General features: G+C 41.3%; 1 protein-coding gene across 1 annotated transcript in view; it reads right to left on the bottom strand.

Annotated features, from left to right (window-relative positions):
- npr2 (natriuretic peptide receptor 2) overlaps positions 1-23,171 on the bottom strand; it is a 58,285-nt gene that overhangs the window by 7,541 nt on the left and 27,573 nt on the right. Inside the window, exons 8-16 of the mRNA XM_047569772.1 lie at positions 18,572-18,692; positions 17,504-17,578; positions 16,409-16,486; positions 13,290-13,394; positions 11,496-11,567; positions 10,556-10,715; positions 10,282-10,437; positions 7,094-7,262; positions 106-252 (exon numbers count right to left, since the gene is read on the bottom strand). Coding sequence (XP_047425728.1) covers positions 106-252; positions 7,094-7,262; positions 10,282-10,437; positions 10,556-10,715; positions 11,496-11,567; positions 13,290-13,394; positions 16,409-16,486; positions 17,504-17,578; positions 18,572-18,692 — 1,083 coding nt within the window. The remainder of the gene's footprint in view (positions 1-105; positions 253-7,093; positions 7,263-10,281; positions 10,438-10,555; positions 10,716-11,495; positions 11,568-13,289; positions 13,395-16,408; positions 16,487-17,503; positions 17,579-18,571; positions 18,693-23,171) is intronic.

Genomic DNA, 23,171 nt, shown 5'->3' with positions numbered 1-23,171 from the left:
CCAGGCTGGTAACTCTCACCCTATCTGCTCAGTGCAAGTTAATTGGAGTTTGAAGCTTTTGGTTGGAGGGACAAACGTGCAGATTTAGCCATTCTGTCTCCTTACTGTGGCAAAATTTGATAGAGGAGGTTTTCGGCTTTCCGTTTCTCCTCCAGGTAGGCTTGCGTTCGCTCCTCCACCAGGTTCTCAAGGTTATTGGCGTACTGTTCCATCCTGGACAGCAGGTTGTTGAGAATACTGGTGCTGCCCTCCCTGTGGATCAAATGAACAAACAGTAAGTCAGTAAAAAAAAAAATCACTAAGTAAGAATCAGAAGATTTGCTAACAGAAACCAAAAAAAAAAAAAAAAAAAAAAACCCAAAGGTGATAAGTAAAACTGGAACATTTCAGATGCGGTCAATTTTACTTTGGCATTGTTTATAACTGGTTTGATTGCCTGCTGAGTTTTTTTTTTTTTTTTTTTTATCATTACACTTCCTTGCAACGTAATCAACATCGTAGTAATTGTTTTAGAGAGTGCAATGTTAGCATAATTGACAGAAACGATCAAACTAAAACCAAAGTTGGAATAAACCAGAATTCACTACACTTTCAACTTCAAAAAGTGTCAAAACACACTGTCTACATTACCCACAGTGCAACTCGACTGTCAAGAAATTCAGACACAGTTTATCCGGGAGCCTCCTTTAGTTATCATCTTTGTATCTCATTTACTGAAAGCCTTCACAGACATACTCGTTTGCTGCAAACACTCTAAGAGCTCAGGCCCGAGTACTGACTCCTGTGGAATCCCTTGTCATTCTGTGTGAGACAACAGCACTTATAAAAGAGGTAGAGAATATCTAAGATACTGAGGAGCTCTTCAAAATATCCTGTACACCTGTGTGGAAAATAAAGAAAGACAAACTAAAATTCATAGAATCTGGCAGCTATTCCTGAGAAGTCCTGAAGCAGAGGCCAAGCTTCAAAACTTCAAGATTTCTTTATTAAACCTACTCTACCCTACCTGTAATTCAGCCTCTTAAGCCAAAGCTGACATAACAGAAATAACGTCATCGGGGCTCCTTTCTCCTGACTTGACAAAGGACCTTCAGACTCACAGAACGGGGCGGTTTTTACAGGCTGTGCAGTAAACTGACCTTTATGTGTAAAAATTGGTGAGCAGTTGGATTAACGGAGAACTGGAATAACAGTATTTCAGCAGTTTGACAGATACAGGCTCAGCTTTGCGGAGTGTCCGCAGAGGCTTCAAAGGTTAAATATCTGTGTACATGACTTGAGGTAAAAGTCATCCCTCAGAGGCCTCACCTAGAAGATTTAACTACTTTTCTCTCTTTCAACACATCCAGAAGTGTAAAGTGGTACGCTATTAATGCCCATAACTCTACCATTAGAGCCATTTATATTTGAGTTTAGTATACAATATGTGACACGTATGAACACGGAGCAGCTGTTGCTGCCTTCACGCACGGAGGAAACACACTGAAGGACAGGTCACTTTATTTTCATCCCTGCTGCTGCTATCATAGCACTTCAAGTTCAATTTTATACAACGCACATTGTGTAATGTTTGTGTCACACTCTACGTTCATATGCTTACGCACTGACACACATGCATCCACAAGCAGCTTCTCCAACGGAGCAAGAAGGTGAGTCATCCACACCACCGTGGCGGCTAAAAGCATCAATGTCTGGCGTCCTGCCATGTTTCTTGTGGGTCACAGATCCTACGCGCACCCACGCCTTGTTTAAGTTTGAAGAACAAAACATCAGAGCGAGACACGAAGGGCTGATGAGTATCAAGGCACCGAAGGCAATCACACAGGCCACGCACCGTGCATCACAGACACTCATGTTTTCCCACCATTCATCCAAACACAACGGTGAGTGAAGACTGTGAGGGGCCCGCATGGCAGGCATAATGATACAGAGACCATTTCAGTTAGATATTGGCTCACAGCTTCACGGCGGTTTGGTGCAAAGTTTAAACACAGATCAAAGAATAACTGTGATTTCGGGTATGATTAGCTCTGTCCCATGACATTTGACAATGCACCATCTGTTTTAACACTGCTGTCACAATTGTTGCTAATGTAAACAGAAACAAAATGGAAACCACAGATTGTCAGCAGCTAGGGGAGAGAGGACAGCTGCCGCCCTCATGAATGTCCATAGTTATTATTTGCCACCGAGTTAACAGTCGTTGACCATTTTTGGCGTGCTGCTGTCATGTGAGACCAGCCATTGCTGGTGTGCATTCCCTGATTTTCACGTTTCTCCGGCTGTGAACGCAATTACATTTAACTGAGTGAAATTTGAAATTTAATGTCATTCTAAAATTTTGGCTATCGGGATCTGGACAGACGCTACAGATGACTCCATTAGGTTACATAATGAGATTAGAGTGCAGCAGGCACAGTGCATAGCAGTGATGTATGGTATGTAAACAGGATGTGGGGAGTTCCACCTTGTTGCTGATCAGATAAATAAAGAGTACCGACATTTGACAGACAGCTTTTGTATTGGAAACCAATTGGAATCAGAAATAGCCTCAAGCCACAGTCAAAATTCATTTTTCAGTCACAGATTCATGATCATCTCATCCCAACCAACTATGTAAAATCAAATGACTGACTATTTACCCTGAAATAAATACCAAGCTGAAAATAAAAACTGCTGATTGAATTAAACGGTTTAATTCACTCTTATGTAACCTGATGACATTTCCCTACGGTATGCTACTGCAGCTGTCCTATTATTTCTGATTTCCTTGTCAAAAGCTCAAATTTTCCCCAGACATAATTGCGCAATTCCAGAAAATTAAGACCATGATCAGCTAGTCTCCGTGTATCCTGATGTAGATCTGGCTCCAGATGCTGATTAAGACTTCAGAACATTTCCTCTGTTAAAACAAATACAGAGGGCTGTGCAAACTTGGCAGAGGTGCGTGCTCTCAGAGTGCTTTTTTGTTTACAAAGGGGCTATACATGCCTCAGGAAATACATACTTATGTTTCAGTGGGATGTGGACTGCCTTTTTATCACTTGGGTCATACAAAGTTAAGGATTAGAGAAGCATTTTGAAAGGTGCCAGCATGTAAGCAGTGTTCCACACAAACTGAAATCATTTTTTGTTGCAGTGTAAGTTGTATTGGCAAACAGACTTGTCCATGGTTAGAGGTCAGCTATTCATGGTGTGCAAAGTGTCAGGTCCCAGTGTGGGTTAAACCGAACCGTTTACTCCTGAACACCCCCCTTGTTACCGCGTCCTTCAAGCCCGAGACTCATGCAGTACACACACCAAAAATAACAGCCCATCCATCACGTCACGTCAACAACATACATTTACCTAATGAAAATAACCGGCGGACAGTGCATTAACGCACAGGCCTCTTAGGTGAAGGGCTTCGTTCGCACGAGGAGGGACTTAGCATGCAGCTGTCAAGAGCATCCTTGAGTGCCCGCGAGGTTATCAGTCACACGGAGCTCTCTACTTCAAGCCACTCCAAATGGAGAGCTATACATCACAGGACTCATCTTGCGTTAAATTATAGAATTTACAGAGGAGAAATCAGACTGAGAGGAGAAACACATCAGCCGCACACAGTACATGTGTTTACAGAATCCCTTCTAAAACACCTTCCAAATCAACTGGTTTGTAGTTTATTGTGCAGGCGCCACACTTTAGCGTTTTCATTTTAACGACTCTTTTTTATATTATATTTATTCTGCCAACCACTCATCAAATATAACAGGATTTTCTGAAAAGGAAAAGTTAACATACGCCTCCTAGAGACTGACTTCCAGTCAAACACACTCGCGCAGGTTATTCACACGCTCATCTCATTACCAGCCGTAGTTACGTTTCACGTTTCAAAGTGCCATCTATTGTAAGCGCTGTCCTTTTCTCTCGTACAGCAAGAGAAAAGGAGGATGTGAGCAGATGTGGATATAAAACAACATAGTGTTGACGGATGGGTCTAACCCTAATATTATCATAATGAAGCATGTTGCACTTTTCACTGAGCTAGACGATAATTATTAATAAATCTTTTGCTTGAACCTGACCAGAGGCTTGAAATATGTGTCATAATTCAAGAGATTATTCTTAGGGACTTGATTCTTATATAGTCGCTGAACTCTGACACTAAGCAGTTATACATTTTTATCAATTCCCATTACATTTTTCTAAGCACAAGAGAAATGTAATGGAAAGGTTTGCATTCAAACAGAATTAACAGTAACCTTGTCACCACAGCGTTGAGTGAATATTCTTTGTTCGCCAGAATATAGGCTCAGCAGTCACACAATATGGAACAAAACATAAAGAAATGTTGAATGCAACGGTGTGTAGCATCTTACTGTCACATCTCTGACGTCACAGCCGCATTGACTTCACGACTAAAGGCGTTTATGGAAATACGCTTGTACTTGTCTTAAAGCACATGTAGCATTTCCGCAGGCTCATATCACACTTAGACCAACAGCAAGAACGAGCCTATTTTAGATAATAGTACACACTGGAAAATGGCCAAAAATTGCAAGATCAGTGTAATTAAAAATGGACTATAAAAGAAAATCTGATCCTTGCTTCATTTTACTACTTTTTATTAAATGGATTATCCTGATCAACCCCCTGCTGAAACCTCACTGGGCATTGCTTGCTGTGTTATTTTTGTACATCATCACATGTGATTTATTTCCATTGAATTAAACCCAACTTATATTTCTGCTTGCAGTCCCGGGAGTCATGAGAAAAAGTCAGACAAACGGAAAGAAAGCTCAGCCATTTGTCTTCTTTTGTAATGACACTAGTACTTCACATAGGAAGTGAAAATGATTACTTTATAGACTACACAGCAATAATTTCCTACTCAGCAGTAACTTAAGGTGAACCTTCTCACTGTAACTCTGTGAGGTATCCAACTGAAGCACAAAAAAAGCTAATTAGCATTATTTTTTCTATGAAAACATGGATGTTGCCATGGGGTCTGAAAAGTCTCCAATAAAAAAAAAAAAAAAATCTCTGCCTCCAATAGAATCACATTCAAAAATCATCAACTTATCATGACGATGCCATTAGCTAAGTTAAGATTTCTCAATTAATGTCCTGGTTATCATTTCTGAAACAATTCCATAATTGAGTCAGTAGTACATCTCAAACAGACGTATATTTGTGCCTGGCTTGATTGACATGTTTGGTCTGGAGTGACTGACAGGCTGTCCTTGGGTTCCCATTTAAAACCAGCTCTCACTCCTTCACTCCTTCACTCCTCCTGCCTATCATCCAAATATCTTACAGTCAGTTACAGTTCTTACAGTCATTTCTGACTCAAAAACATAAGTTAAAAGAAAAACAACAAAAAAAACGCCACGGTCAAACTGTAAGCTTGGAAATAGAAGTCCTGAAAGCAAAAGGCACTGTGGCTACATCCATCTTATGTGTACAGTCCATGACTGGTATCAACAGGAGAAAATCAGCACTTAGCCATAAATCAATATTTCCACCACAGAGACTGCTGCACACTGTGATACCACACAACACGACCATAGAAGCAGCAGAAAGCTCCAAGTTGCCACTCAGTGTAATGAACCATGACCTGTGTTTTGATCTCCATGCCACAACTCACAGGACAGGAAGACCAACTAAAGCCGACAGCCCGAACATTACAACCACGGGCGACTGCTGAGTGAAGTCACTCAGTGAAGAAACTGGGCTTGGGATTTTCTCACATTTATGACTACAGTACATGTAAAGAATCGCTTGGTCCACATGCACTGAAGAAGCTTTGACCAGGTGCGCCATTTAAAACAAAGGTCCTGGTGTCATTATGGCTACATGGTTATACCAAAAATATCTTTATGCAAAATTGCATGTAGTTCTGTACCATGGGTGTTTTTTTGTGTTGTTTTTTTGGGAAACCTTTGGGATTTGACTAAAATTTCCGAAGTCACGCTCCGACCAAGTGCCCGCAGGGGAACACAGAGATATCTTTATCTCTGGGCAGGTCACATTAGGGTTAAAGGTGATTATTCTCAAGATCACTTTCTATGATGCAAATAGTAACAAAATATAGTGAATAACTTCACAGACTGTATAGTGATTAGGGAGCGATTCTGGACAAAGCTTCATAATCTCATAACCAGTTAGTGGGATGTTCAGTCACTCTGATCACACACTCACACACTTTTTAGTCATGAAAACAGCGCTACACTGCAGATAAAGCTCATTGCTTTCACAAAAGGAAAACTCCTAATAACGACTTCCATATATAATTATGATGTATTAATGATTAATAATGAATCATTGTTCTGCATTGTGAATTCAGTCTGTACTCATACACTGGTCTTGTCTCAAATAGCACCTTTAGGCCCATGCAAAAATCAATCCAATAATGTATTATAAATCAGGTTTGTGTATGTGTGCAGGCTTCAGCAGTGACATTTTACACAGTAACTGTTTCTGACAGAGCTGTCCTACTCAAGGGAAAACATGTGTGCCTCCCTTCTTACATAAAACCCAGCACCAAAATATGCATATAAATGATTCATGGGATCATCGGACACAATACCAGAGACACACGGACTCACACACACTCTCGCAGGGCGCTTCCTGTGAAGAACAGCCTGTCAGGAATTACAAACATCCTTTTATCCAATATTGTCTTGGCGATTTCCAGCACATGTTTCTTTGCCTTTTTGAATCTCTTAATCGTATCAACTCTCACAGCAGTCAGAGCAACACTGGGCTCACAGCACAGTCAGTGTTCACTTGTTTGGCTTGGCAGGGAAGGCACTGATAGTCTGGGAAAAACCACATGTGACCATTGAAATTTGTTTTAATTATCTCAGCTTTGGAAAAGTGTAGATAACGTTTAATTAATTAAGAGTGCTTCGAGCTCTAATTACATGATATCTGGTGTAACTGAATTTTGTTCTTAAATGCCCAGCTTGTCCAAATAACAAAAAATATTTTCTCACTCATCGCTAGGTGTAGCCATGGGGATATTGTTTGGTTATTATAATTTGGATGAATGGAAAAAAGAAAAGAAAAGAAAACACTGGCAGGCTGGACTGGGAAGTGTGGGTCTCACTTGTTGAGTTTGGCCATGTAGATCTTGATGTGGCCGAAGTCAGGCCTCTCTGCAGGGTCCTCGGCCCAGCAGCCCTCCATCAGTATGGTCAGCTCCTCCGAGTGGCATTTGTTGTCTGTGGTCGGCCGAAAGTACGGCTTCTGACCGTTCCTCACCTTCTGTACGATCTCTGTGGTGGAGAAGACAGAGGTTCAGTGTGTGTGTGTGTGTGTGTCTGAAGGAGAAGGCTCTTGTGCTGCATTCCCACTACCAGTAACTAAACAGTAAAGCGTGCCCAGCTACTCTGTCGCCACTGAAGTGCTGCCCTAGCGCTTGTTGATGTTGTCCATGCACAGACTGATATGACAGGTTTCTCAGAAATCGTCTAGGACATAACACCCATGTCGGTATGCAAGCATTATTATCTCTGGACGGAGGCAGCTTATGTGTCCCTGTCTCCAGTCTCTCTGATAAACTCTGCTAAATTGGCGCTGTCTCATCTAACTGAGGTCAAGGATGGAAATTTCCAAAAATATCAGGACAAAAAAAAAAATGTATCTTTAGACAAGATTTTTACACAGCTTATAATAAAGATGCTTTTTGGAAAATAGTTTCTTTTTCATTCTTCTGACGTTGTGTCTTCATAGAACCCATGTTACATTGATAACTAATCTCTCTGCGGTAGGCTCCACCTTACTCTTCGTATCTGTGGAAGACTCTGTCAGCGTCACATACAGCACATATCTGTTCTATCACATTGGGAGTAAAAGCTAAAGTCATCATTGACTGCAACACACTGCAGCATGACATGTCAAGGCATTATATTGCAATACTCATAATAAAAAAAGACAAAGGGATGGCAATGTTTCTTGCTTTGCTTGTATTTAATACTATATTGACCACACACTACTATCCCTGATAGCTCCTTGCAGTGTCTGTGACGTATCCTTTATTTTTTCAAATTACATTTAATGAGCTTGTATTTAATAAGAGCTCTCATCGTGTTAACACACTTTTGCAAATGTCTCTGATTAGCATTCAGAGTATTTTTTGTAGCTTTAAAAGCAGGAGACGCTGTTCTCAAATGGCTCATACAGAGTGAACTTTTATTCCCATATTCAGGAATACTGCTATTCGTTTGTTAACATTCTGTTAATACATTCAGCATTGATACATTCATCAGTGCCCCTTTTTCGTTGCTGATTTTCTGTCTTGGTTCCATTAATCATATTCATTCTTCCTAAAACGGTTCCTCGATATCCTCTCCTTCCTGATATCGCCAACATCTTGGAAGATCCATAAAAGTCTTTTGAATTTTTATTTTAAACCAAGAAATTACAGTCACATTATCTCTTTTAACACATTCAAACTCCCGAGTGCAGGTGGTGGCTTTCACTGCTCTCAGCCTGTTAAAGGATTAGTATGAGCCACTTCATCCACATTGAGCATGACTATGAATAAAAGGTTAATGAAAGTCATCACATGGAGGAAGCTACCCAGGGGGGGTTTACTCATCCACTTTTAGTTGTGTGGAAGCTAACTCCTCTGAATTCCTTTAGAAGCTGAAGTTTCCCCTGTCATCACTAAGCAGAAGAAGTTGAGGTAAGAGTGGATGCTGGCAAACCACAATGGCCAGCATGTGTGCAGGAAGCCGAAAAGCCAAAGTGGCAGCAGTTATTAGCTAATTTAAGATGAAAACAATGAGGATTTTTTATTTTTTTTTTAAGAAGAGAAAGCTACAGCAATGCATGAGCTCACTCTGGGAATGCGTTGTCCAAAGATATAATTTTCTGTCTGTGTGCTTTTTTCCCTGTCAGTGTTGGAGGCTCGACCTACCAATCTAGAACACAAATATATAATTTTCACAGAAAGGTATGAAAGGTTTCAGATGGCCGGTGTGTTTTTATTTTTTTCTGTCTTTTACTGTCTTCTTTTCTTTGGGCGCATTGTTGCAAAAAGACAGGCTCACATTTCTTTTTAGATCCGTCAACACTTTTTGTTGTTTCGCTGTAATCGTTCCTCCTGCCTATGCTAGTCATGGACAGACCTCTTCCTAGAACTTTACTTTATGTGATGAGTTGGTGCTGTTCTTTTTCTAATAAGTCTTTGTTTCACAAATTAAATGAAGGCAGTTTAATTGGATGGTGGAATCTCTTAAGTATATCTATTTTTTATACATCATAGGATTTTCATTAGTAGTAGTCATTAAACTGTTGCCTCACAGCAAGACAGCTCTGGATACAAAACCAGGTGCTCCCATAGCCCAGAGACATGCATGCTGCATCAGCTGGGGATTCTACGCCGGCCATGGGTGTGTGTTTTAGTGATAATGGCTGCCCTGTCATGAACTGGTGACCTGTCCAGAAGGCACACTGTATGTCACCCGATATCAGTTAGGACAGACTCCAGCTACCAGCTATGGGAAATACAGGAATGGGTGGATGCACACTAAACGTATCTGTCTTATTCAGAATACTGAAGTCTCACACTGGACTGTATGTTCTTGACATTGGCAATTATATATATCTATCTGATTTTTTTCTTAATATAGTTTTTTTCTTGTCAAAGGGAGTTAACTCACGCCCACAGACCCCACTACCCGACACGCTGTCCAGTCTTCTTTTTGCTATTACACAGACTCTAGACAAAACTGGCTGAGAGGACCAGGACGCTTGTAGCATCTTAATCAAATCAATCAATCAAAAAACCCTTTATTGTCACTAGTACAAGTACGAACAACTATGGTTGTTAAGCGCACTGAAATAAAACTCTACATGCCACCTTCGTTTTTCATTTTTGTCACTTGTTTGGATTTTTCCTTTATTTGGAATGTCGTACTCCACCTGCCTTTGACATCTGGCCAACATGTGTTCTTTGTTTGTGTACATGGCTGCAGGGGCACTGTTTAATACTCTGATGGTACAAAGGTCCACTTTGAAAAGTTAGTCAATGAACTGAGTCGCTTGTTTCCATTCTTGTAGAAGGAAACCGAGCTAAACAACGTAACAGAAATATAGTGTTCTTCATGAATTAGCGACGTTAAACGTGTGTGTGTACAACTGCAGCTCGTTTATTTGATTTCTTTTCTTTTATGTTCATGTTTTACATATCAGCTTGCCGTGTGTTTGCTGATTGAATGGATGTCGGTCGTGTGATGCCACAGAGGTCAGCTGGCCTCTCTGAAGCCAATAAAAGACAGTTGTGTTTACCTTTGGGGCTGAGGTCCATGCCTTCCACATAGAAAGGTCCATTCCTCAGGGCTATTTCCTGCAGGATGATGCCAAAACTGTACACATCACCCTTCTGAGTCCCTTGTGGAGGATGCCGATCGTAGATGAGCAGCTCGGGAGCGGTCCAAAGCTTCTCTGAACATAAGGGAAAACCAAAAATGAAACAAAGATCCCGACGATACTTGATGTATTTGTGAATGAAAAGATTCCGCAGTGTGACCAAACAAACTCTAACAGCCAAAATTGAACTTACTTGCGTAGAGTGCATGCGAGTCATCATTTTCACAGGACGAACGGAAGCTGGCCAAGCCATAATCCGTGATTTTCAAAACAAATCGACTGTCCACCACGCAATTAGATGACTTCAGATTTCCATGGCAGCCAAAGTAGCTGTTGTGGAGATAATTCATTCCCTGGTGCAGAGAAGCATTAAGTCGAGCATTAAGAGGTGTCCTCCTTCTCTTATTTTCTTTCCTTTACAGCAAATCTTACAGTAAAACACACAGATCCAAACATATGGGAATGATATGCTTTCACGAGGGGATGTATGTTGAATGTTTTGAAAAGAGGGACTGCACTGTCAAATGACTGTTAATTCCTTTGGGAAGGGGCGACGGGCACTGAACGGGCTGGATTTAACATTTTGTGGAAACCGTGAGTCAAACGTCCCTCAAAGCTTCACCAGCTTGTCTGCAAAAAAAATGTGTGTGGAGCACTTTAGCCAAATCCCCTGATCATGCATGTAGCTCCTTAACAACTCCATCCAAGAGACAGACAAAAAGCATCTGTGTTAGAACAAATTAATCTTAAAGATTACTCTCATGATTAGTTCTGATTAAGTGGGAAGGAAAGTCTTTTACCCAATTTTAGGATTTGGTTTCTCTGCCACTTTCAAATATATATCGGGGATATTTATTTTGACTTAATGCACTGCTACTTTAGCAAAAAAATATTTTCGGGCGTGTTCTTTCTGCTGCGCTCACTCTTAAATCTCAATAAATGCCCTCTGTGAAAGCATGGCAACCTTGACATTTTTGTGTGCTTGCATGTTCTAGCGCGAGGAACAAAATGTCTCTTATTTAACAGTAAAAAAGTGAACTTTTCCCGACGTTTAAGCAAAAACATCTAAATCAATGTCTCTGTCCTACTTTCTGGGGTTTGTTTACAATGGCTTCAAACTGACAGCCACGTACCTTCACTATGTCATTGATCAGAGAGTAGCGGAACATCCAGTCAAGATTGATGCTCTCATTCTCCAAGATGTCCTGAAAAAGCAAGAGCAAGTCAAAAATTGTTACAGACAAAGTTTCTGATTCCTGTTTTGGAGTAGTGAAAACTTCCTAGCAGCCAAGCAGCCCCAAAGTTTATTTTGGGGCAAAATACAGAACCACCTTCAGCTCAGATAAATATATATTTTTTTATCTTCAGGGTCATGCATGTGGGGCTGCAGGACGTTAATGAATAACTCGGCCCGGCAGCTGGCCCTTTACTGGAACCTGGTTCCAGCTCTGCCACATACGCTGCAGCTATCTGTCTCGTACGCAGAAGTCTTTCTCTACCAGTACGAGCGATAAAGTTCATGGCTGTGCTCTCCGTCCGTCTCCAGCTCGTCCATTTTAAGAAGCCGACGGCGTGTCAGGAGTACAGGCCAGGAACATTTTTTATTAAAACATCATGTGCTTCATATTGGAATTAAAAAAATAAATGAGCAATCACAACGTCAAACCGTAGCTCGCTATGTATTGTAATTGTGGCTGCAGACTAAATAAGGTGATTTCATTCCAGCCTGCAGAGCTCAGCGGGCAGAACACTACCAACGCACTCCCCATGTCCACGTCTGTTTACTCTCACTTGGTTGGCTTATTGTTGGATGTTTGTTAGTACATTTTAGATGATTTCAGTCAAGTAGAAATAAGTGAGGGGAAAAGAGATTTTTTTTTTTTTTTTTAGCTTTCTTCCTTCATTTTTTTGTGATGAATCACCTGTGGTTACCCAGCAACCGGTGTGGAATCCAAGAAATCACTGTGCCGAACTTGTAGTCCCCTCTACACACATACCTTTATATTTATAGAGGTGCTTGAAGATTCAGACACAGCCAGTCCACCTCTCCCCCCCCCTTCTCTACATCAGCCTAAGCTAGGGGCTAAGTAAGGCTAAGTTGGGTTTAGTTTCTTATGTAATGCACAGAAATTAAATCCTCTCATGTCGCTTTCAGCAAAAATCAAGTAAGAAACATTCCTAAAAGTTGAAACTATTCCTTTAATTAAACTATTCCTCGGCTGACTGACTAATGGCTGATGAATGGTCAATGTGGATAACCGTAGAGTCTTGTAGAGATTTTAGATTTCTTACTAAAAAAAAATTATCAGAAGGATCAAGAATATGAATATTTAATTTTAATTTTAACAGTTAATACTGAAGACAAGACTTCTCCTGCTTCACAGAGTCATTCTCTCTGGGTGACCATTAAAAGTTTTACGTGTATAATTGGATTCCAAACTAGTTGTGCTGTCACAAAATCGAACTCTTCAACGTAGCCGGTCAAAACAAAAAACAGTGCATCCAGTGTCAAACTCTGCATATAAATAACACACCACTTCTGATCCATTTCTGCACCACACTTTAAACCTTTGACATGTTTTTTATGGTGTTAAATGACATGCGAGATGGCTGAGGACAGAGAAAGGGAGTCCTTCATTAAGACTACTGAATAAGGCTAATAGCACACCAGAGACACCCAATGCGTACTGACAGCACCCAACATGACGCGTTTGTCATCCGCTGTTAAACGATACCCGGCTGCACTGCGAAATGCAGCTGAAAAACATTTACTGTAAGTGGAAGTAATGAGAAGGGAAACCTGGTTTTGACAGGGTCAATTCATGCAGCAGGCGTTTCAGTTTAGCGCGGCAAGAACGTCATTTGTCACGAGCCCCTCCAGCTGCACAGAAAGCGGCGCGCGGAGGTGAAATGGCTGCGGCCGTTACCTGCAGGCTGCCTCTGGGACAGTACTCCGTTACGATGCAGATGTTGGGAGGGTCGATGCAGGCCCCGATGAACCTGGTTAGATGGTTGAACTGAACGTCTCTCATCTGAAAATAACCACACAAACACACTGCAACTGTGAGTGTAACTCTTTCCAAACATCACATTCCCAAACCCCATGGAAACAGAGGACGACGGCGGGGGGAGAGGACTGACGGCTCATTTATATACAGCGTTTTGAGAATAACGCTGCCAGCAGTTCATCAAAATAGTCTATTTGCAGTCCACTAGCTGGCACAGCGTCTTTTTTTTTTTTTTTTTTTTTTTTTACGTGTTTGAGACGCATTCCTGCTCAGGGCACCCAGTTGAAGCATGTGCATGTGCATAAATTGCCCTTGGAGGTTATGAATGAGCCAGTGTGCAAAGGATGATGAAAAAAACAACAACAACACAAAAAAAACAAAAACGCCGAGGTGTTGAGAGGATGTACAGGCAGGAATATCGGACTGGAACTGCCCTACATGGAAAATAGTCACTAATCACACGTTGTTTTTACGATAGCGAGTGTCGTCCAGAACATGAATCATTTTGAAAGTTTAAAAAAAGAATGAAAATGGAGATGTTTGAGGTTTGGGGACTCAGGGGGAACATTTTCTGGCGGATTTCTTTTCATGAGAAAGCGTGAAAAAATTTTCTCTTTATAGGAACAAGCTACAGGAACGTTCTCCTCCCGGTGTCATTCCAACCAGTGTTAACAGAAGCAGCACTAAAAAAAAAAAAAAATACAGACAGCATGAAGGTTCAAAAACAGTGTTCATATTTTCACCGGAATGCTTTTCTCCTTTGAGCGTAGTGAGTGACAGCAGCTCTCACACCAAAACCAAGGGAGTTAGTCGCTCCCGTTTTATGGCTCTGGAGTTGTTAGCCTACCCTTTGGCCTATATAATTTCCCCTGCGCAACACCAGTGAGGGGGAGGAGGAGGAAGAGAGACCACTGGAAGACAAGTGGTTAAGTTTCCACTGGCAGGCCTGTCTCTTCCCCCCATCTGGTTGGCTTTTTTCATGAGCTGAGGTCTGACAGCCGATCAGGCCCTCGGGGCTTCTGAGAAGCTGCCAGCTCAGACAGCAGCCTCTCTCCCCCGTGTGCCTGCCGACTGACCGAGAGGCCACAGAGGCATCCACGAAGCTCGAACAGCTTTCCTCCAGTGGACTGCAGCTCGCACAAAAATGACCAAAAACACAGAGCCGAAAAAACAGGGAGAACGAGAGCAAAAGCAAAGTCTTGGCCCAAAAGGCCCAAAGTCTTCTTTATGAGCATCCATCTTGTTCATGACCACCGGCGTAAATACCAAGTTATGGCTTTCCCCTGTGCCACACAGTGTTTCCATCACCAAACCACAGAAAACGTGAGATTTTTTTTTTCTCCCTTATCGCTCGCTCGTAAATATTTCAGGGGGACCTTTTCATCAGCAGCTGCAGATGCTGATGTTAAAGAGACAGTTTGGGCATGTTAACTGTTTGCTGTGAGTAACAACCAACATCCTGCCGTGGCCCTGGTAGCAGCCCCACTGTGAACATACTGTACTAATAAGGAGCTAGCTCCCACTTCCTGCCAATAGGCACCAAAAGATAGGAAGTTAAGCATTTACGCTGCTCAAAAGCCCAGCAGAAAAAGGTTCACTTGTCTTCGTTAGGAGGTGTAGTTCATGAAGGATTACTTGGAACAGAAGAATATGAGTTCATGCAGTTTTTCTTACTGGTTTGTTTATGGAGTTAATGAATGATTATTGAATTTAGCGTCTGTCCTCGGGTGAACAGAAAAACGCTCGAATGAAAATCTATTTTTTCCCTGGACGGTGTTACTAAGGTAAAAGTCGTGAGGAATTCCAATCTAAAGGGTTAGGGTTAATCCTCTTGGGAGGGTAATTTTGAATTGTTCATTTGTCTTTGCTGAAGTGGAAATTCTAGCCTTATTTTGGAAATAGAGTAAGGGTAACCAGAACCATCAGGATTCATTCTCAGGAGACCAGTATACAAGATTCTTAGCAGTGTGTGGCTTTGGTGCGGAGAGATTTCTTGTTGTTGTCCAACTAATATTGTAACATTGTCTTCCTTAAACTTTTTTTCTTTTCTTTTTTATTGGCCATGTGCAAGATTACAAACACACCACTGGCACACATGCATTATTTTTCAAGCTGATTATCATAAAACTGTTAGCAAACTCCACCTTATATCTATATCCAGCAGATACAATGACAGAATTAATTTGGACTTGTGTTTCTCTCCACCTGATGAATGTAACTTAAATATGTACATCTTTCAAGGTCTTTTGAATAATCAGCAAGTTGCAAAATATATAAAAAGATAATTGTCTTGGTGCCATTTGTGCTAATATATATATATATATATATATAAATATATATATATATATATATAATGTTATCCTTACAATGTTAGGGATTCATAGTGATTTGTTGCTAACAGGCTGTGAGTTCATCGCTGCAATCAACACATTCACATCCACATATATGCCATGTGATCTTTAGTTATATTGGGATGTTTTGTAAAAGATTAAAATGCAGCTGGCAAGATGGATGCTGGACGGGTGGCACTAACAATAACACAATAACTGTAGAAAAGTGATTCAACAAATGACATAAGTGAATAATAAAATGTTATAGACAACAGAAAAAAACACATAAAAAGTAATAAATTACAAGGGAACAAGGGAAGGACAAAACTGTTTAAAGAGCATGTTTTCAGGAAGTAAATTAAGAAAGTAGCAGAGCAGTACAGTATGTGCTTAGTGTCCCAGAACTACTGCCTGGAGTTGACCCATTTGCTGTAATGCTGATTAATAGGATTTCAAACTTTATTCATTATGCAATTAGAAGCCCATGAAAGGTTCTTAAAAATGGAGTGATGTGCTCTCTCCTCTGCATTTTGTACCATTTGCAGATGATTAAGTGCTTTTTCAGTCTGTGCTCAATAATTAGAAACACTCTGATGGTTACTCTTTTTTTTTTTCCCTTTTTCATGCTTCATGTTGTCCAGGTATTTCGGCTATGTAAGAAACACTGATCAGATTTCCTCGATACAGAGTAATCGAATCGGTCCTTACATGTTTGAGCTCCAGCAGAACTTGTCTTGTCAGCTCTATCCTCTTCTTGTTGACGTGCTTGATGGCCACCAGGTTCCCCTGTGTGCAACATGAGAGGAGGAAAGCGCTGAAGTGGCACATTTGTTATTATATAAAAAGCAGGTTTAGATGTTTCGATGTAAATGAGGTAGAAAAAAAACAACAACAACAGCAGCATTGACTATAAAAGACCGAAACGAAAGCTGTGTGACTAAAGAGAGGAAACCATGAAGCACTCGGCAGATAGAACTGCATCTCGCAGTATACAGCCTTCAGGTAGGTTTGGTCTCGATCTGCTGCAGAAGAAGACTCGCATCTGTCGTTTGCTGCGTGAGGATCAGTAAGGAGTGAAGGAGGAAGGGTGAATTTCACAGAGCCGTGGATGCGACAGACTGGACCAAAATGCTGTTGTAGCGACTATGAGACAGAGCCAACTGTGTGTTACTCCACGTGGGAGATTTAAATTCTATTCACGGTGAAATAAATAATTAAGAGCTGGTTCACGTTTGAAAGTGGAAGCATTTTGCATCCCACTGGAGAATAAAAATGCTATTTTCTGTCATTTGCACTTTGTCGAGGCTCTTTCATGCCTCTGTGTTTGTGCTGTGGTGTTGGATTTAAATCACCTCTGGCCAACATAGAATTTGAGTAGTGTATCAGTCCCTCGGATAGAGTTGTTGGAGCTGCGCCGTGACATCAGCATCTATGCAAAACGCTGACACATTCAGCTGGAAACAAAGAGAGTTATCTCATCATTCAGCAGCCCTTTATTGTCACATCTCCTCGCACCTCCTCCGTCTTAAGCGGGGAAAATTAACAGCAGCAACAAGTTGATGACCGCGTCCAGACTGTGAGGCGGTCGTGTAGAAACAGAGAACGAAGAAAAATGAGAAGAAAAAAAAAAGAAGCAATATTGACGCATTCTGCAGCTCACATTAAAACCAACTACCTAAATTCGCCCACACAATCTCTTTCTCCCTCCTCTCCAGCTCCCCGGCTTTCTCTGCTAGTGTGCTCATGTGTGGGTGGGAAAGGAGTGCGCAGGAGTTGAAAATGTCAGAACTCGCTAAGCCTTACCTTAAAATAGCCCGTTTTTGCAAATAGCTGATATTTTCCATGGGCAGTTATCAAGGAGCCATAACTGGAGCCTCTCTGAGACGATGGAAAGGAGTAGTAAGAAGAAACAAATGTCAGTTAGTGTGAGCAGATTAAAGCAAACCTTGTCTCAAATGTTTGTCAATTAAGTCGTTCATCCACTGGCATTCTTTTTTTTTTAAATATATTTCCCTGCGCAACATGAAATTGCCTTTTGCTTATATTTGAGGAAGTGTTTTCTGCTCGAGTCCTTGGGCGAATGTCTGCAGTGTACACAGTGAATAAAAAAAATCAAGTGGGCGCACTGCATACAGTCAGCCAGCCACAGTCAACTACACATTTATACAGAATGCATGGATTGACAACACATGACACACTGGAAAATACATCGGTTTGGAAAATGTCTATGTTTTCCATGCACACATTATCCCAGGAACTGGACTGAAAACCAGTAATGAAAAAGGTGTGCGCATGTGCTTTTCATGAACGCTTGCACGTGTGGGATGAAACGCAACCCGAAGGAGATGCATTAGCCCTCAGACAACAGAACCTGATACTCAAAGAGCGGCGTGAGGCATTATACGTGTAGGGATAGGGGCCAGACGAGAGCTTATTTTAACAATCATTTAATATGCGTCTGCCACTGCAAACCCAGGCACCTTCTATAAACCACTGGGAAAGCTTTCAGGAATGTGTAAACTCACAAAGGATTTGGACTCTTCTCTCTGTGGCTACAGATTTGCTTTTTTTAAGAAACCCCACAAAATGCATTTTAATAAACAGTGCACAGTGTGTAAACAGGGCGAAGCTCTGTACTTCAAACGTGTCAAATTAGCATTTTCGATTCCTGGTGGGTCCAATTTAATAGCAGTGGCATGTCCGGAGCCGTATTAAAACTGTGGACCCAGCGGTGAGTCTTTCCAAATTGAAAACATGAATAACTTCTGAGCCCCTGCAACACTGCGGGAATAAAATTTCAATTTCAATGATTTCATATTGTTTGTTGTACATAAATCTGTGGTAACAGCAGCATTGCTTGGGATCACCTACCTGTGAGAGGGTTAGTCGGCTGCCAGCTCGTTTGTGGTATTTATTGGGACTCTCAAACTGAAGGTCCTCCCAACGAATCCTCCACAGCATTCCAGCCAGCTCCTTCTCCAGCTTCAGTTTCCTGCAAAAAGGAAAAAAAAAAAAAACAGGTGGTGAAATCAACAAGAAGGTAGCAGCACAAAGAAGAGAAGAACTAACTCCAAGGAATGGTTTGGGTTGGGGTTCCTGCAGAACTCACGAGCTGATGTTTTTACCGCAAAGCTGTAACTGCCCAAGCTGGAATGAAAGAAATGAAGCCTTCAGAGGCAAGGTGGTCTGCCGACGTACGGTTTCATTTTGAGGTATTAGTGTGAGATTTGAAGTCATTTGGACTTAATCTAGCAAGTCACAAAACACAAAGACGGAATTCGCTCCATTTGCGCAGTTGCTTTTGATCTCCGTCTTCTTTGGTGGTATTTCCTGAGACAGCAGTCTCAGATCTGATTTCAGAACGCTTCATGTCTAAGCAAATATTTAGCATGCTTGTTCATGCGTGCAGGCTTGTGTTTTTTAATTCAATTTTAACTTAACATCCATAAGACCTAGCTATTGAAGTTAGGCTAAGTGGAGAAATATTTTCCAGGGAAGTGTATTCATTACCTCTTTCTTTCAAGCTAATTCTGAAATATGGGGTGACGTTTAAGAGAAAAAAAATCATCTGAACGTGAACTTTATTCAAATAGATACTGGTTAAATGATGCTAAACAGTCACTCCCCCCATGTTAGTTGTACTTTAACTAAGCTCGCTTCTGTCTCCTTGATGTAAAGGTACACGATGGCGACCTCCTCTGATGTGTCATAGGTCTTTGCTTCTGAGAAAAATAAAAGACAGCTTACAATGATTACAATCGACTGCAGTTCTTACTCCCACTCGCTCTATTTTCAATCAGCTCAAAGAGAGTGGACCCAAATGTCCTAACCTTATCTCAGCGCTCAACGCAGGGACGAAAATAGTTCTCGGCTGAAGAACTGCAAATATAATGGTTCCATCAAATGACATGGGATTGACATATGCATGATTAGTGGAAAGAGTGTAGCAGTAGATGTCACTTACAGTGCTTTATGATTGCTTTGGCTCAGACTTAACAATGGAGTTCAGTTGTACCAACAACAAAGCATCATCAGAATATCGTTGCCATTATCAGATGGTACTCTTTACGCTAACTGTCATCACAGCAGTTTGCAGAGGTCATTTCCTCAAACATCATATATGTAGCAACAAGACGGTCTTAGCCTTTGTAATCGTGACAAGAAACAATGCGTCAGGGGTGAAGATAATGGAGTGGAATAGTCTGTGTGGTTTGTTCTGTTATTACATCCCTCTAAAAGGCATCAGCCACTAAATACCATTAGCTGCTGATTTAAATTTGCAATACTCTGACTAGACGTATGATTTAGAGATTAGAAAGTCCATATTTGTTTGCATACTGAAACCGGGGTATGAAAACTAAAATGTAACAGTTTACATGTCAGAAGATCTAAGTTCTTAGTTTGCTCTGCACAGTTTCTACACATCATTAAGAGTGAGTAACCCAAGTCTCTTTCGTGTTGGGAATCTGCTGATATGGATATATCATATGGATTAACACAATACAGCTTCATGCACCTCAACCTGAGCTGCAGCTTAGTTCAAATACCGAAAGTCCCGGCGCAAAAACGTTTAGGCTTCGGTTACCGGTATGATACGGATGTCCCTTTAACTGGGAGAATGTGTCCTAAGATTACAGTGACACAATCTATTAGAGAGACAATGTGTCATGGGTCGCAGCGGGGCAAGGTCACAACAGACAGGTTTGATGTCGGCCTGTTTGTTGCGATTTCTCTCACGCGATCTTAAACCTGGCCTTAGTCCAACCAGTGTAACCATGGCCAACTTCAGCACCAACCTAAGTCACGATAAAGGTGAACTAAAGGAAATACAACAATAGCTGGAAGGATTTTAACACGCCATGTTAGTGGAAACACAATGGTTGCCATAGCATTTTCCTTTCTGAAATTTTCCTACCGTGCCTGAAATGGTTCCAGCCTAACTAAGATGCTAATACTGGAAACAGTAGATATTAATACTTTGGTAAAACTTCAGACGAACAAGCAGGCCGATTAGTTTATCATCTGTATTTGTGTTTACACAGCGGTCAACACGGATCGACTGTGCCATCAAAAGCCACCAGTGTGTGGGTTAAAGTTCAGGTTGGTACGACTGTGCTCCACTTAGAGTATTACAGTACACCACATACACAAAAATAAGTTCACAAGTGTGTAAGGAGTTTTTCCATAATCACAACCACTTAAAGTGACTCATAAAATAGATGGCGACTACTATTGGCTCTAAACTATGGCTAGGTCTGCCCTGGCATCTATCCATAAGATTAGGTTTAGATGTCTCCAGTTGTGTTGTGCCACGTCAGTTTTGTAGGGTGAACCTGCATTTGTATGCGTGACCCTAGTTCACAGACCTCCTCTCAACCAGGTTTGGATTTCAGTTGGATGTTGAACAGCTTTGGCAGCCAGGCGAAGCCATCGCAAACCAAATTAACTACTTTAATCGGGACGTTTAAATGACATTTAACTGACTGCCGATAAAACAGTCAGGGGCATGAAGGGAAAATAGAAAGCCTTGACTCAACGATGCAAATGGACAAGCAGGGAGTGAAAGTGAAAGTTTAATCTGGTAAATCCTTGGAAATACACTGGAGACAGGTCTAAAGTGACAAGTAGGGGAAGCAGATGTACAATAATTGAGTCAAGTACATTGAGTAGACTGATGTATGACACATGATTGCTGACTGAAAGTACTATTGATGACGTTAGGCTAAGAAGTAGGTTATTTTACTGTACTTTTGTATCAACGTGTTGCTGAAAAGATCAATTTTTCGATGTTTGCCTTGGTATTTAATTTGAGTCAGTGTCACTTTCCAAATGATGCACATACGAAACTTCTCATTAAGTGAGTTTCTTGTCTTATATTATGGTAACTGAAGCAGATATGGGTGGAGTGGTAACACAACGGTAAGAGTAATCAAACCCATCGTTTTCTTGTCAGTGATATGTCTTTTTGTTTGAGGGTTATTTGTGAGCATCAGGCTGACACTACAGAAAGGAAGAGGCACTCCAGCAAATCTGGTACATCTGGCCAAATCTCTCAGGAGCTGCCGTTACTTGACACATAATGACTTAGAGCAAAAACACATGCAAAACTAAAACGTCACAGTTTTGGATGCGACATTCAGCTTGTTTTTGTTTGGTTGTTTGTTTTTTTGTTTATTTTGCTAGCTGATCCATTTACAATCTGAAACATTTGGAAATGAAAAGTGAGCAGCGCCCACACATTCCGAGCCAGTCTTAAAGGTGTAAAGCGCTTCCAGATGGCTGCAGGAAATTATTGCAGCGTTTGCATATCACCACGTTTTAGCCTTTCCCCGAACCCTCGCAGCTGGCCCCAAATGTGGCTCCTTTTTCCCTTTGCCACTTTTTCACCACGGCGAATCTGTGTTTCAGATGCTTGTTTGTGTCCGCTGACACTCCGGGCCGTGCCTATGCACGAGCATTTTGAGAGCAGGAAACACCATTAAACCACTAGTGCCCTCCAGCACCATCCACCAGCACCAAAAAAAGGTAGTTTTCTATTTAAAGAGCCTCGTTTAGAGACCTCTGGCAGCCAGAGGGGCAAAGCGTGGAGCTCCACACTGGGCCTATTGTTTCATAAGTCCCATTTGTGAATACCTCCGCTGGACCAGCTCCTCCATTAAAACAACAGAGCCACTGCTGCTCTGCTCAACATCCCCTCACACGGCTGCCTCTCACTAGGCTCCAAAATCAACCAAGAGCAGCCCTGCCATCCAGCTGCTTGCATCTAAATTCCCGCAGGTCAAAATTAAACAGCTCCATGAAAAATTTGTGAGCATTGTTTTATTGTGACAGAACTACTATACTATACACCGCCCCAATATCTCTGCCCAATAAGTCAGTTTTCCAATCCTAAAATGTTGAATTTTTATGGAATAAGTAAGGCCCTGTATTAACATCTGTGCGGCCAAACCCAAGTGTCCTGCTTAAAGCAAAGGTGTGAACACAGTGAGGATGCATTTCAGTGACTTGATTTCAGACCGCATTTGACCGCATTCCTTTGGTAGTACGAACACAAAATGAGTCACGATACAGACCAGCTACTAATCAGAGGTGCTCTTGCGTAAGCAGTGTTTTGCCTCATTCATTCAGAAAAAAAACCCACAACTTCTGTTATAAACGATTACCTGAAAAAGAAAAAGCAGCGTAAGTGATGGTCTGAAATTACAGTATTTGATTTGTGTAGCTGTTACCTAAACAATAAATAAATCTAATAACAAATGAAATTATTTAAAATATAATAAAAAAAAGTAAAATAAGCACGCTGTGTGTGATTCCATAAAAAAAAACCCTAATCAAAGAAATGTCAGAGCTTGTTCCAAAATATGTATCACTTCACCAAGTCATGACACACTCGCAACAAATAGCTGTTAATGCATCTGGCACAGTGGTAGTGATCCATTTGAGACAGCAGCTGTAATATTATTCAGTTAAG

This window comes from Mugil cephalus, chromosome 19 (assembly GCF_022458985.1).
Source record: "Mugil cephalus isolate CIBA_MC_2020 chromosome 19, CIBA_Mcephalus_1.1, whole genome shotgun sequence".
Lineage (NCBI taxonomy): Eukaryota > Metazoa > Chordata > Actinopteri > Mugiliformes > Mugilidae > Mugil > Mugil cephalus.
The sequence above is the reverse complement of the archived record's forward strand: the minus strand, read 5'-3'. Positions and strand labels throughout refer to the sequence as shown.